General features: G+C 46.6%; 1 protein-coding gene across 1 annotated transcript in view; it reads right to left on the bottom strand.

The window, feature by feature from the left end:
- The window catches only part of LOC8041998 (phosducin-like protein 3), a 39751-nt gene that overhangs the window by 12921 nt on the left and 13690 nt on the right, over nucleotides 1-13140 (bottom strand). The window contains exons 4-5 of the mRNA XM_002415142.4: nucleotides 11218-11361; nucleotides 5746-5954 (exon numbers count right to left, since the gene is read on the bottom strand). Of these exons, the coding sequence (XP_002415187.2) occupies nucleotides 5746-5954; nucleotides 11218-11361 (353 nt within the window). The remainder of the gene's footprint in view (nucleotides 1-5745; nucleotides 5955-11217; nucleotides 11362-13140) is intronic.

The following is a 13140-nucleotide window of genomic DNA, read 5'->3' as shown; positions in this document are numbered from 1 at the left end:
CCTGTCAGCTTCTCTCCAAGAGTTGTCCAGGCCTGATGCTTCACCTCACAACAAGCACGTATAGCTAGGTAGCGCCGCCTGGCGGATTTTCGTTTTTTTTCTATTTTTCTAGCATGTCGTATTTACATTATTATTGAAGATATATCATATATATGTTTTTTTAACAACATGTGGAACACTGTTCTGGATGTGACCACCCTGATTCAAACGAGTTTCGCTGCGATAAAATACGAAACCACGAAGCAAGCACGGCCAGGCTTCGCTTTTGCAGCACGTCTGCTTTGGCGGCAGTTTGGGGCTTTGGCGATCACCCTGAATCGCGTGCATAGAAATAGTTGGCGCTGGGTCGTGTGCGGGTGAAAAGGTAGGAAAATAAGAAGTAATATTCCGTCGGAAAACGACGAGCTGGCCCCGAGCTGTCAGTCAAAAACATTTAGATTTCTTGTTGTCGGTGTTGCTGGGGCAACATCATTGAACCTCCTACGGAAGAGATGGTTGGCTTCACTACACGGTAGGTTTTTACGCCTAGGTGGCTCCACCGCACGGCAACCACACATACTATTTGCTCTTTCCCTTCCGCTTGCCAGTGCTCGGAGCTGACAGGCATAGTGTAACTTACATAGGAGGCACTGGTCGGACACAACAACAAAAGTTGGTGACAAGTGGCAGCATTGATTCCATACAGCAATGTGTTTGATGTGTCGTCACTCTAAAACCTAGTAACTCATGTAGTGGCTCTGTATACCTTTTCATCTCAGTAGTTACCTGACAGAGGGTGATGACACTAGTTTTCATAAAAATAAACTAATGAAGAGACTTAATGCATAGAGGCAAACTGAAAAAGAAGGGTGACAACCTGACTAACAATGTGCTGAATCACAGAGACTAGATGAACTCTCAAGTTTTGTGCTCACTGTTTGATTTTCGAGGACACCAAGATTTTGTGAAAATTTCAGACTGGGAAACCCCCCTGTGATGACGCATAGAATGCAGAAAAGAAGCTATATTATCTATCGGTTTCTTTAAAGAAATGAAAGACTCAAGAGATGTTTCCATGGTCCATCCAGGCTGAGCAGGACATTTTTTCAACTATCGGCCCTGCTAAGGCATAGCAGCATTTCCCAATGTTGACCTTAGGTAACTTTGTTGTAAAAACATTTTCTTACAACGTATTTAGAATGTGAGATAAGGAACAAATCCGTTAAATGAAGCCGGACACCTGCCTTCTGTATAATTTGTGAAATAAAATGAAATGGCGCAAGGGAATTGACCTCCAGCAAGCTTAACTGAAGTCGAATGCCAGGCGCCACTTCATAGATTTGTGTAGAGAGATCTTTACTTGTCTGAGCAGATGCAGCGTCGGCGGTGTTGACTCTCGACGCCACTGAAAGCGACGTCGAGAGTAGATCTGCTGCACTTGAGAGATTTCCATGCAGATGGCTTCTTTTTGGCGTTACATATTGTCACGAAGGACAAGTGATGAGGCGGCGAATAACTGAAGGAACTAAACGTTTAATAGGGCAAACTTGTGCCCAAACATAAAAAGGAACCAAAAGATAACAGCAGAGCGTCGCGGGCGTTGAAGTCGGCGAAAGAGCAGAGTCGAACGCTGGGGCGAAACTGACTGCAGATTGCCACGCGGAGCCCCTTATGTACGTGTGTTGGCTTCTGGAATAATCGGCCTAGAATGTTCGGCGACTGGAACATTCGGAACTCGATCAGACGAGAATGTTCTCAAACTGCCGAGAACGCAATGTTGAAAGAATAAATAAAAAAGCATTCCACCGACAGGAATCGAACCCAGGCTTTCCGCGCGACAGTCAATGCGATAACCACTCGGCCACGCATGTGGTTGCTCGCCGACGAGCGCGGCAATATTGCGTGCCTCAGGCGCTTTTGTCAGGCGCTCACAAGCTGGCTTTAACATGTTTTCTACTCGGGGAGCCCAACGGGGGAGCCCAACACAAATATGACGACTTCGCGAAGGCGCGGAGGGCAGAGGAGCGACGAGTTGACGCCAGCTTATGGTGGCTGCATCACGTGATTCCAAGATGGCAGCGCCCACGTGAAGGGGGGTGAAAAGGTCTATATGGTCACCGACAAGGTGAAAACAGTGGGGAGGAGTCTTCGGCGCAAACTTTCTAGCTACGACCATGCTTTCGCGTCTCGTGCACCTTGAGCGTGCACATGCAGCTAGAGCACGGTGAAAAGCTTGGAGCATGTGCTGGAGACCAGGTGTCCGCCAAGACACGCCCCGCCCTTTTCATTCTGCTGGTGACTACAGTGTTCCCTCTACAGTTGCTGACCGATTTTTCGGACTCCGAGAGGACCCCGTAATTGTCCGAATAATCGAGCGGTCTGAAAAATCCATTTCAGCCGAAATACCGAATTTCTCTCATATTTTGCTGCGTATTGGCCACTTTCCACTTGCTTCATGCCAATTTTAAGTTCTCGTGCAACTTCCGCTTTATATTGTTCACTTTTCACTTGTTTGTTGATCTGTTTGATCACGATGCTGCACTTTGTTAGTGCCTCCGTTGTCACAAACAGCGAAGTTAAAGTTGGCGCCATTTGGCACTATTTGTAGACAATGTTTAGTCCGCCAAGCTCGCTTCAATACTAAGCCTATCAACAAAAAACCATCGCACTCAAAAGCCACAAAAACGGCAGACGGCCGTCGCAAAAACCACAAGAATGGGCAGACGACGACCATTTTGACTATAGCGGAACCGGAAAACTTGACTATAGCCTCAACCCAGCTTGTTTATTACGTAGGACGTGGCATTGAGCCCACAGAACAAAATCAAAACAACCAAAATGGCGGTCACTGAACTCGCAGCGCTATCGCGGCAGCCGTTATGTGGCTGTAAACTAAGTAAATCGTGCAAACTATGTCAGAAATATCGAGCAATAAGCTTTATGGCGTCCGAAATTTCGGTCCATGTTGCACATTAACTTTATGAGGTGAGCGACGGTTCGGCGAAAACGTTCGAATAATCGCTTGGCGACTGTATGTGTACGCTGAGGCAGACCCATAGAAGTCGAGTGTGATGAGAGCTTGGTCCTGTTGCCGGATGGAGCTTCAACAGTGCGGACTTCACACCAACAATATTTTGGAGCATTTTTCGAAGACTGTGCCGCTACATTACTGTCCAGTTTTTCGGACGTTGTAAACTTATCACCAGAGGACAACTCCGCCGTTGTAATTTTGCCATTTCAACGGATCGTCTGCCATCATTGCAAAATGGTACAGTGCATTGCCTGGCTTCAATCCTTACTCCTGCCTGTTTCAATATGAATGAACGTCTTACTACTGCGTGATACACGTTAAAGACCCCAGGCTAGCAATGGTACTGCACTGTCCAGATTTTTCATCTACGGCTAAGACGCCAGACGGCCACTGGGGCTGATTAGGTTCCAGCCGTCTAAGCATACCCACATTGTGAAGGAAACACTCGGTATTGAAAAATTACCTCTTCCAACTAAAGATGCGGGAGCTACCAAACAGACACGAGATGTGAGGTCTGCAGTGATTTGGCACGCATCTGTACAGCGAGGCGTGGCACAATACGTCGTCTAATCAGGTTTGTGTGGGGTTGTGGGAAAAACGGGTGCAAGGGCACGGCTCACGGACTGCTTTCTTTGGATGGGCCCTCATGCAAGAGCGGCCACATGGCAAAGCCACATGCCTGTGAGAGTACTTCCCAGAATGCTGTACAGAACAGATGAGATGGTGTATAGCTGTGTGTTCTGAAATAGTGGAGGTTCTTAGGTATGTGCTTGCGTGCCAGAGATCATTGTGTTCACACAGACCCACAACACAGTTGGCACGAATGCGAGATTGGCTTTTTTCTGCATTTTACTCGGAGTACCGATGGGCAGTAAAACTTTACCACTTCGGTTACTGTCCTCAATGAGGACTTTCTGTCGTGCTCAGTTTCTGTGGCAGTTGTAGAGTTTTAAGGCAAAAACATAAAAACTGGCAATTGCTCGTGACCACTAACAGTGTGCCAAAATAATGAGACACCACTTGAACAAGTATCGAGAGACCTAAAAAAAAAGTTTGCTTAAAGTGAAGGCTCACTCAACCGAATGCATCGAACACATTGAAGTTCTGCTGGGGAATTTTACAAAAAATGTGTTCATTCGAATGGTTTGTTACACTAGAGTTTGTTTAAACGTTATTTCGCCGTAGAACGCATTATTGATTGACAGAAAAGCGTCTGAACCACCGAGGCAGCCCGCGAGTATGGCGCCTGCAATGCGCGTTCAACGGGTGCGTCTAGCGTCCCGCAAGATCCACATATCAAAAGTGCTCGCAAAAGTGGCGACAAGTTATGCGTCACGCCGTGGGACGTTGCAATCCCGGCCATCGGTCGTAGAAGTGCCGACAAAAAAAAAGATGGGCAAACGGAAGTGCCGCCGTTGTCGTGGCATCCCAATTCTAGCTGCCAAACTTTCCGCAGACCATGAAGTTGAACAGCCACCCCCAACGGAACGGGCGTCCGCTGCATCCCCCTCTGCCGCCGTGCTGCTGTCAGGGCCGCATAAGGCAACAAAATGACATTCCGTGAAGTCACCGGGCGGAAATCGAGGGGCCACAGATGAGAACGGAGTATGACGTGTTAGAAGTGTCGGGTGACTGCGGGTAGACAGAAAGGACCAACAACAAAGAGAAACAGAAGCGAAAGATCTGCATAGAGAAGAGAAAGGAGAAGAGAAAAAAAGAAAAAAAAAAGAAAGCGAGACGAGAAGGACGGTTGCGACGGCGTCAAGTTGAGACAAAGCGGACCAGGAGAGGATCCCGAGGTCTCAGTCGGCAAAGGGCGGTATCTCCGAAGACCTTGAGAATCAGCCCAATTTGGCAAACATAAAGGACTTCAGAATCAGACAAGCAGATGACATGCGGAGAAAATACGCGGCCAATTTGGTTTCTCGCGTTGGTTTTTTTTTTAGTGGGCCAGTTTCCACTTCAGCAGTGTGTTATGCCTCGAAGTGGTTTGGCCCGTGTGTCTGGGTTCCACAAAGAGTCTCTGTAAGGTCGATTCCCTCTTTCGTCTTGCCTCTTGCGTCGCAACGTGTACGCATTTGCATTCCTTTGGGAATAATTCAGATGCATCTGAGGCAACACATTTTAAAATAAAGAATATGCAAAGGCACACACAGATAAATTTTTTTGGCATCTAATGCAGTTGAACTTCGAATTAATGAAACCCGATTTTACGAATTTCCCAATTTAAGGAACGAATTTGGATTCCCCGCGGAACCTATGCCTGCAAAATGACTTTCTCAATTTTACGAAGTTCCCGATTTAACGAAATAATTAGCGGGTCCCGTTGAATTCGTTAAATCGAGGTTCAACTGTATGCCCATTCAGTTTCAATGAAATAAGATACAAAATAGAAACAATAAATGAAGTGGCGAAGTGGTACTGCGAGCTGCAGTAACTCGTTGGGTGCATCCGGTCGCTGCGATCAACATCGGGCACCGCAGCGGTAGAAAACGCTCGTGCAAAATGAAACCTTGCGAACTGTTGCGAATTGCCGTCGCGCCGTGCCGCTAGTGGCAGCGGTTCTGGCCACGGAATCGCAGCATGTGAAACACTCTTTGCGAACGCTAAGTCGCGTGGCTCCGATAACTATGGTAACCCGTTCACCCATCTTTCTTATATCTTCTCCGTATTCACGGCCGAAGTCAGACCCGCACAACAAGATTTGTCTAGCACCATTAGCAAAGAGAACCCACCGTCCACCTTGAGCTTCATGCCCCCAAAGACGTCGGGTCCCACGAACTGCTTGCAGAGCTGGCCGTCCCGGTAGACGAAGATGGTGGGCACGTTGCGGTCAGGGTAGTTGGGTATGCAGTTGGTAGCCACACTCTTAAGGAATTTGGTCGTGGGGAACTTGGTGGCCAGCTGGCTCAGGTGCTGGCTGATCAGGGTACAGTAGGGGACCCTGATGCAGTGCGACAACAGAGAAGAGTTACCAAGACTGCAGCTGATCATGATAAGGCTTCATTATTTCAAAGCCAACGAAGAATGCCTTTTCATAGTCACCGAGTTGCCTCAAAATGTGTTTAACACATGAGCTTTGTTTGATTTACCTGCACCGGTGCAGAAATGTGTAGGGCAGTGTACATCCGGTATGTGCACCGTCCTACACTTTACTGCACCGGTGCACCAGATGCAGGTAGACTGATCAAAGCGATTAATAGACACAACTGAACTAGTAACCAAGATTACCAGTCGCAATAACTTCTTTTGCAAAGTTATTGAATTTTCAACTTTGGTCTGAGAGGCTCTACTGGAATGAGTGAATGCTCATTCCAGCCAAACAAACAAAAATGTACAAATAACATGCTTTTCAGACTCCCCGCACAACGGGCAAGGCATAGAACACACCCCGCTGGAGAGCGTGGGAAAATGTGAATTTATGTTGAGGCATAACCGTCATTTGTCCTTTTCTTAGTAGCAATTTTTAAATTCTGAGATTATAAACATCATGCCGAAAAGAGTAAAGCGCCGTTCACACACTTGCAACCGAGTAGGACGGGGAGAAACAAGACCGGTTTTTAAGCCTCTTGCGACAGCGTAGGACCAGCTCTCCAGCAGAGCATCTGGCCCAACGTCGTTGCAAGAGGCTTAAAGGGGTTGACACAAGCTTTGGTGTGCGGAGCGGAAGCCCCTCACTCCGTGGATCACGTCACCTCGTGGCGTTTCAGACGACTCTCAGAGAAGCACTGACATCCCAAAGGTTTTTTTTTTTTTTTTTTTTAATTGTCTAAAACAATGCAAATTGTAGTCATAGACAAAAAAAAAAGAGAAAAACGCATTGCAAAAAGAAATTTTCTCCCGCACCCTTTTTATTTTTGGCGTTTTTCTCTCCCGCTCCTCCCCTCCTTGCTTCTTTTGATTTGTGATGTCAAATATCATGGAATTTAGAAGCTTTGTAGGAGACATTTCTATAACATTGAATAACGGTAATCGTAAAACATGTTTTTTAATGCAAATGCGAATGCACAAAGGCCCTTCCTTTTGAAATATCAAAAATCAGAGTCCGGTGTGATGTTACCTCTTGGATTTTAATCCTTTCTCGGGAAACATGGTGATGCTCAACGCATATAGCAGAGGATGGTCGGTGAGTCGGGGAATCGAATGAAGTGCTCTTTTTAAGGTGCCCGACGACCTCTCAGACTTTGAAAAGGAAATCGCCAAACGGTCAAAACAACTGTGTTTGGTGTCTGTGTATTATACTTTCGGTTGTGACTCTGCCCCGGCAACCTTTCGTGCAGAACGGGTGAGACGTCAAGCGTCGTCTGCTCACAGCGATAGGCAGGCAGCACGGCACGCACGAAGGAAACCAGTTTTTCCCGGTACGCCGGCGCCCTTCTCTCTTGCTCCTCATCTCCTCGTTTCGGGTCGCGGCGGCAACGGCCACAACGCCAGTTCGGAGCGGAAACGTGAAAGGAAGTTGACTCGCAGGGCAGCTCAATATTTGACGTCACTGCACCTGGCGCAGATCGCGTCAGAACTTCAAATTCGGCGTTTCGAAATTGTTTTTACAGCGGAGCTGTTGAGGGCTAGTTTCCCTAGGATCGTGTCCCCCGCAAAGAAATGTCGACAGAAAACTCTGGACAGCTACCGCCACCTATAAGCGACGGCGGTAACCAGACAACTGGTTTACCGGCCTTGCTCATAGATAGCGGCAACCTTTCCAGCCTTTCCACTCTGGTCTTCACCAGAGTGGAAAGGCCGAATTTTTCTAAGCGTCGTCCTAGAAGTCGTCCTTGAGGTCGTCCCGAGATGTTGTCCTCAAGTTCATCCTAGAAGTCATCCTTGAGGTTGTCCTAAATGTCGTCCTTGAGGTCGTTCTAGACGCCGTCCTAAACGTCGTTACTGAGGTTGTTCTAAACGTTGTTACTGAGGTCGTCCTAAAAGTCATCCTTGAGGTCGTAAAAGAAGTCGTCCTTGAGGTTGTCCCACCGTAGTAAGCTTCGCTGGTCTTCCTTCTTTAGCAGAGTGGAAAGGCTGAAAGTTTTTTTGCTTCACAAATATTGAATTCCCAGGTTTCGAATTTTGAAAGCAATGTTCAGACATGGTTTTCAATTGTTTTGGATAATGAAAAAAAAAAAAAAAAAAGATTTTGACATGTCAGTGTTTTTTTAAAAACCGGTCTTGCCTCTCTCCATCTTACTCGACTGCAAGTGTGTAAACGGCGCTTTAGGCCCCGTAATTCCGAAAACAAGTTCAGTTTTGGTAGTTCAGAAAATCGCCAGAGGTCCTCTTAATCTGTGATTATCAAACTATCACGATGCGCAACATTTTAGTAACTAATACACCGTTACCACAAATATATTTTTGCAATTGGGGCAGAATCGCAATAGATGTCCCGTTAAACAATTTCAACGTCCCATTATCTCGCAGTGCATTAAGACAGCAAATGATACGGTGTTTGGGAACTGAAATATGGAAAGCCCGCAACGTCACTAAAGAATGCGGGACGTTCATTACAATTACGCAGTTTCATATGAATACGACAAGTGAGTCTAATACATTAGCATTTAGGCCTATTTGTTTGGCTCAAGCGAGAGGGCCGAAAACCCCTGCATTCATGATCACATTTGTTACTGAATGGATCAGACTTCTAGCCAAACAGAATATGGATCCAGAGGTGTTTTTGCAGTTTTTTTTTATCACGATTCAAAAGTAAATAAAATGAAGGGTTTTGTGCTTTCAGTATACACCAATAATCCCCAAAAAGTAACCTCCTGTTACTTCTTGTGTATTTCACAGCTTGGCTTTTTATTGTAAAATTACAAAGCGTAGCTCTCTTTTTGTAAAATATAAGGCCAAAAAACTAGCCAGGGTCTACGGTGGGCGATGAGCCAGACGACCAAGTGCAGTAGTGGGGTGTGTTTGGCGTTCGTGTTGATAGCGTCGGGAGCAGCGTCCAAAGGTGTAGTTGACCAGCAAAAGAAAGTAGACGACACGCAGATAAAATCCATTGGCAGCAAAAGCCCCGACGTTATGCAGACACTTTTTTTTTTAACTTTAAGTCTTGCTTTTATTGTCCACATTAATTTTTTAATTAAAGGTACATTTCCAGAAGATTAAATTCATTTTAATAAACCACAATGGTTAAGAGCCGTCACGATAAGGAGGTAGCGCCATCTATCAATATGAATGCCAAAAACACCCCGCTACTCGACTTGGTCATCTGTGTCGCCGCCCGCCGTAGGCCCTGGAGTCTCTTGGCCTTATTTTTCACAGAAAGCGAATGTGCTTCCTAATTTTACAAGAAAAAACCGACCTGTAAAATACACCTTTAACGAAAAGTCTAGATTTCTATGTGCAGGCGTCGATTCTTACGGTCCATTTTAGATCAAGCCTGGTGACTTGGATCACCGTATATATTAAGGAGCATTTGGCTCATACCGTAAAAGCTCATAAGGGCGCCTCCCCCCGAGACACCGTCCATCCCGTTTTTCTGGCTAAATATTTGTGATTGTTCACCTCACGTTTTTCACTAATTATCTCTTCATTTTGGGTGGGCGCCCTACGGGATTTTACGGTAGCTAGGCTCAGATCTGCTATAAGCAGAACTTTGTCTATACTTTCTAGGCTACTGCATTTTCCTGGCTGTTGCGCTTGCGACCACCGGTCCTGCTGCACTCCCGTAAAGATATGTGTGTGAATGTCCTCTTTGTTGCATTTGCCTTCTTGGCTGTTACGTCCCAAAACTGCCACCTAAAGCAATATGCAGGCCCGTTGGGCCGCAGCCACCTTATTCCTTTTACTCCGCCCCCCTCTTTTTAGCTGCTTTGCCTCTTCCAAGGTGTCTACCAAAACGATGGTTTAAAATTTCAACTTTTTCAGGTTTCCCCTGACAACTTTGTCATAATTCCCTCACTGACTCCTAAGAAGACGGGACACGTATGAAGTGCAGTTTTTATGTCAAAGCACTTCGAGACGAACTTCAAGGCGTTCTTGTCTGAGCGGCAGAGACAGTTCCCGAGTGGAGATTTGCATTGGCACATGGGCTGAGTTGCTCTCAAGGTGCGTTGTACAATGCACGTGTCTTTTGCTGCCGCTCAGGTAAAGGAAACCTCAATTTCCCTGACCGATGCCGATTAAAGTAAAAATTCCCCGACGATTCCCGGTCTTCCAGGTTGGTAGACACCCTTGTTCTCTGTCTGCGCATCTCACCCAAGCTGACATGACCCTGAAAAGACTCGAATGAAATTTAGGTTTCTGCAATCGCCCGTTTCCTCTTTCCGTCTCTTTGTCCGATGCACGCAAGCACAGCGGTTATGTACAGTTCCGTTTGTTCATTCTGTTACACTGGTTCCGTGCTAGTTTTGTTTAGCTTGGAGTTCGGAATCGTGCATCGTGTCAGGTTTCACTGTTCTGCACCAGCGCGAGTGCTGGGCTTCCCCGCTTTGCACTCGTGTGCAAAGGGCAGTCGCTGAGTGGCGTTCATAAGTAGCAAATCAGCTCTAAATGCAGGTTGACCTCTTTGTGTTTATGAATAGGCGATTCCTCCCTCTCTCAGTTAAAACGACAGGCTCACAATTTTCCTCACTCTTATAGGCAGACATGCTTCAGTTACAATTATATACAGTGTCCCAGGCGGACCTTCTGCTGTAAAACAAGCCAGAAAAAATCGACGCCGGCATATAGAAAGCTAAATTTTTCATTGAATGTGCGCCGAGCAGATCAGTCTTACTGCGGGAAAGTTTGAGGGGCAGTTCGCTTCTCGTAAAAAAATGAAAGCAAAAAAGCATGGCAAAGCTTTCGTTACGCACGGTCGCAGACGACCAAGTTACCGACGCTATGAACTCGTGGCGCCATCTCGCAACTGGCGTGGCAAGCCAACGACGCGCACCCTGTTGACTACTCGCCAGAGATCTCGGAGTGAACACTGCAACACGCTCACCGGTCTTGCCCATCAAAGAGCCATCTGGCGTTCACCGGTCTTGCCCATCAAAGGGCCATGGGCCAGATGGCCCATCAAAGGGCCATCTGGCGGCGTTGCTCGCAACCGAGCTGAGGAGAGGACTCCATCTGGCAGCTGCAACGCGCGTGGTGTCCATACCTTTTTATACCTTATGCCGTGGCCTAGGTCCAGGGACCTTCGATCTGGACTCCGCACCTCGCTCGGAACACCAGGAACCCAGTTCAAAAACCCGTGTCACGCTTCACATGCAATCCTAACTCACCCTGGCTGGTACAGGTGCAGCACGACCCAGACGCCTTCCCCGGCTTTGTTGACTTGCTCGACATAGTCGTCGGCGGAGATCTCCCTCACGTCGCCGTAGCGGGACTTCTGCAGCGTCGCCTGGATCTCCGCCAACCGCATCTGCCTGCATCCGCAACGCACGGGCAAGCACAACCAGGTTAGGTCAGAGTGCTACCGACGTCTGCAACCAACCCTTCGTCGTCGCTTTTCTCAATAACACTGACTTACTTGTAGGCGTCGTGACCCCATTCCGTAGTCACGGCTAGAGCAACACTACTAGCCACGTGCGTTACCACAACCGGCCGTGCTCCGTGTCGAACACCCAATGTCGTGACGGGGCTCTTTAAAATGGCAGACACATGCACATCGAGTTGGGAAACAGTTGTGGTTTCAGCTTACTTCTTCGACTAAAATTGGCAAAAGAAAAGGCAAGCTCAACTGCACTTTCTGCAATGCTTTGTCACTGTATCAGAAAGTAAATTTTTCTAAAAAAGTTGAAAACACACAATGGAAGGAGAAAGGCTAGAAAATCAACCCGTGAAGCTTCAAAAAGACGGAACTCAGCGTGCCAATACGACTCGAAGTATAGTAAGTTTTGTGGACTACTTTTTTGTGATAAAATAATTGGGAATGGAAATGTCTCTGTCACCTTCATGAGCAAATGAATTTTGAAACTGGGACTACCAAACAGATTTTCTATGAATATGAGAATTTAAGGGCTCATACGAGGTTTAAAGACAATTGTTGTCCATAGGCAGACATGGTTTTTGTCACAAATAGATCGTCCCATTATAGAAACAGCAACCCAAGCAAAAAATTTCTAACTGGGACCAGTTGCCACGTCAACTGGTTTCAACTGGGACTAAGTGGTACCAACTGGGAATGAACTGGGACCAATAGGAGTCCAACTGGGACCAGCTGAGGGGTCAACTGGTTTGACTCCCAGTTGGGAATGGACTGACCTGGAACCAGTTAGGAAAGTAAGTGGTTGGAGCGATTCCCAGTCGGACTTCAAATGCCTTTCCCATTCTCAGTTCACACAGGGCAAGAATTTGGACAAGTTGGGGGTGTATTGACCTTTACTAATGAAGAAAACTAAAAACACTTAAATTTATAGATTTGTACAAATAGGGAAATTTTTAATTACTGGGTACATTTATATATTTATAAAAATAATATAAAAATTTTAATTAACTAAATAATTTTTTAATTGGAAAATATGATTAGTGACAAAATATGTTCACCTAAATGAACATTTAGTGCATCATTAAAATAATATTAAAACATTTATTTGAACACCTACAGTGCTTTTTTTTCTTTATTCTTTTAATAAATAAATTTATCTTTTGGCCAATCAGAGCTAGCCGGCCGCCGTGGCACGCGGGTGCGGAATTGTGGTATGCGCTGTCGACAGACGGCGCTGCCTATGCAGACGGCGGAGTTGGACGGACGCGGTAGAAAAGGGTCGCCATCGCCCAAGTTGGCGTCGTTATGAAAATGTCAGAACTACAGCTGCGCTTCTTTGGACTTAACTGTAAGCACACCATGGTGGCGGCGGTGAACTTCGAGGATGGAAAGATGCAGTTCAGCGATCGGAGGGCACGCTGGAAAGACCGGACGGAAGAAAATGCCGCGGAGAGCACAATGGCGAAAATGGCGGGAGATCTACCTCAAAAATGTTCGACTGTTGTGACAGAGCTTGCAAGGTAGGAGCGCTACCGCATCCTATCAGGACTTCACCTGCGCAATGCGGGATCACGGGTGAGCACCTTTCTTCACGCGATGGGTAGAGAAACTGAGGACGTCTTCACTAACAGACGCCAGCGGCCAATCTTCCTTCATCTCACGAATGCTACCTCTGAAAAAGCGATTCAAGTGTCGCAAGCAAGTGGTTAAACCCGGA

Source organism: Ixodes scapularis, unplaced genomic scaffold, assembly GCF_016920785.2.
Source record: "Ixodes scapularis isolate PalLabHiFi unplaced genomic scaffold, ASM1692078v2 PGA_scaffold44__24_contigs__length_19508400, whole genome shotgun sequence".
NCBI classification, from domain to species: domain Eukaryota; kingdom Metazoa; phylum Arthropoda; class Arachnida; order Ixodida; family Ixodidae; genus Ixodes; species Ixodes scapularis.
Note: the sequence above shows the minus strand (reverse complement) of the source record. Positions and strands in the feature narration are given on the sequence as shown.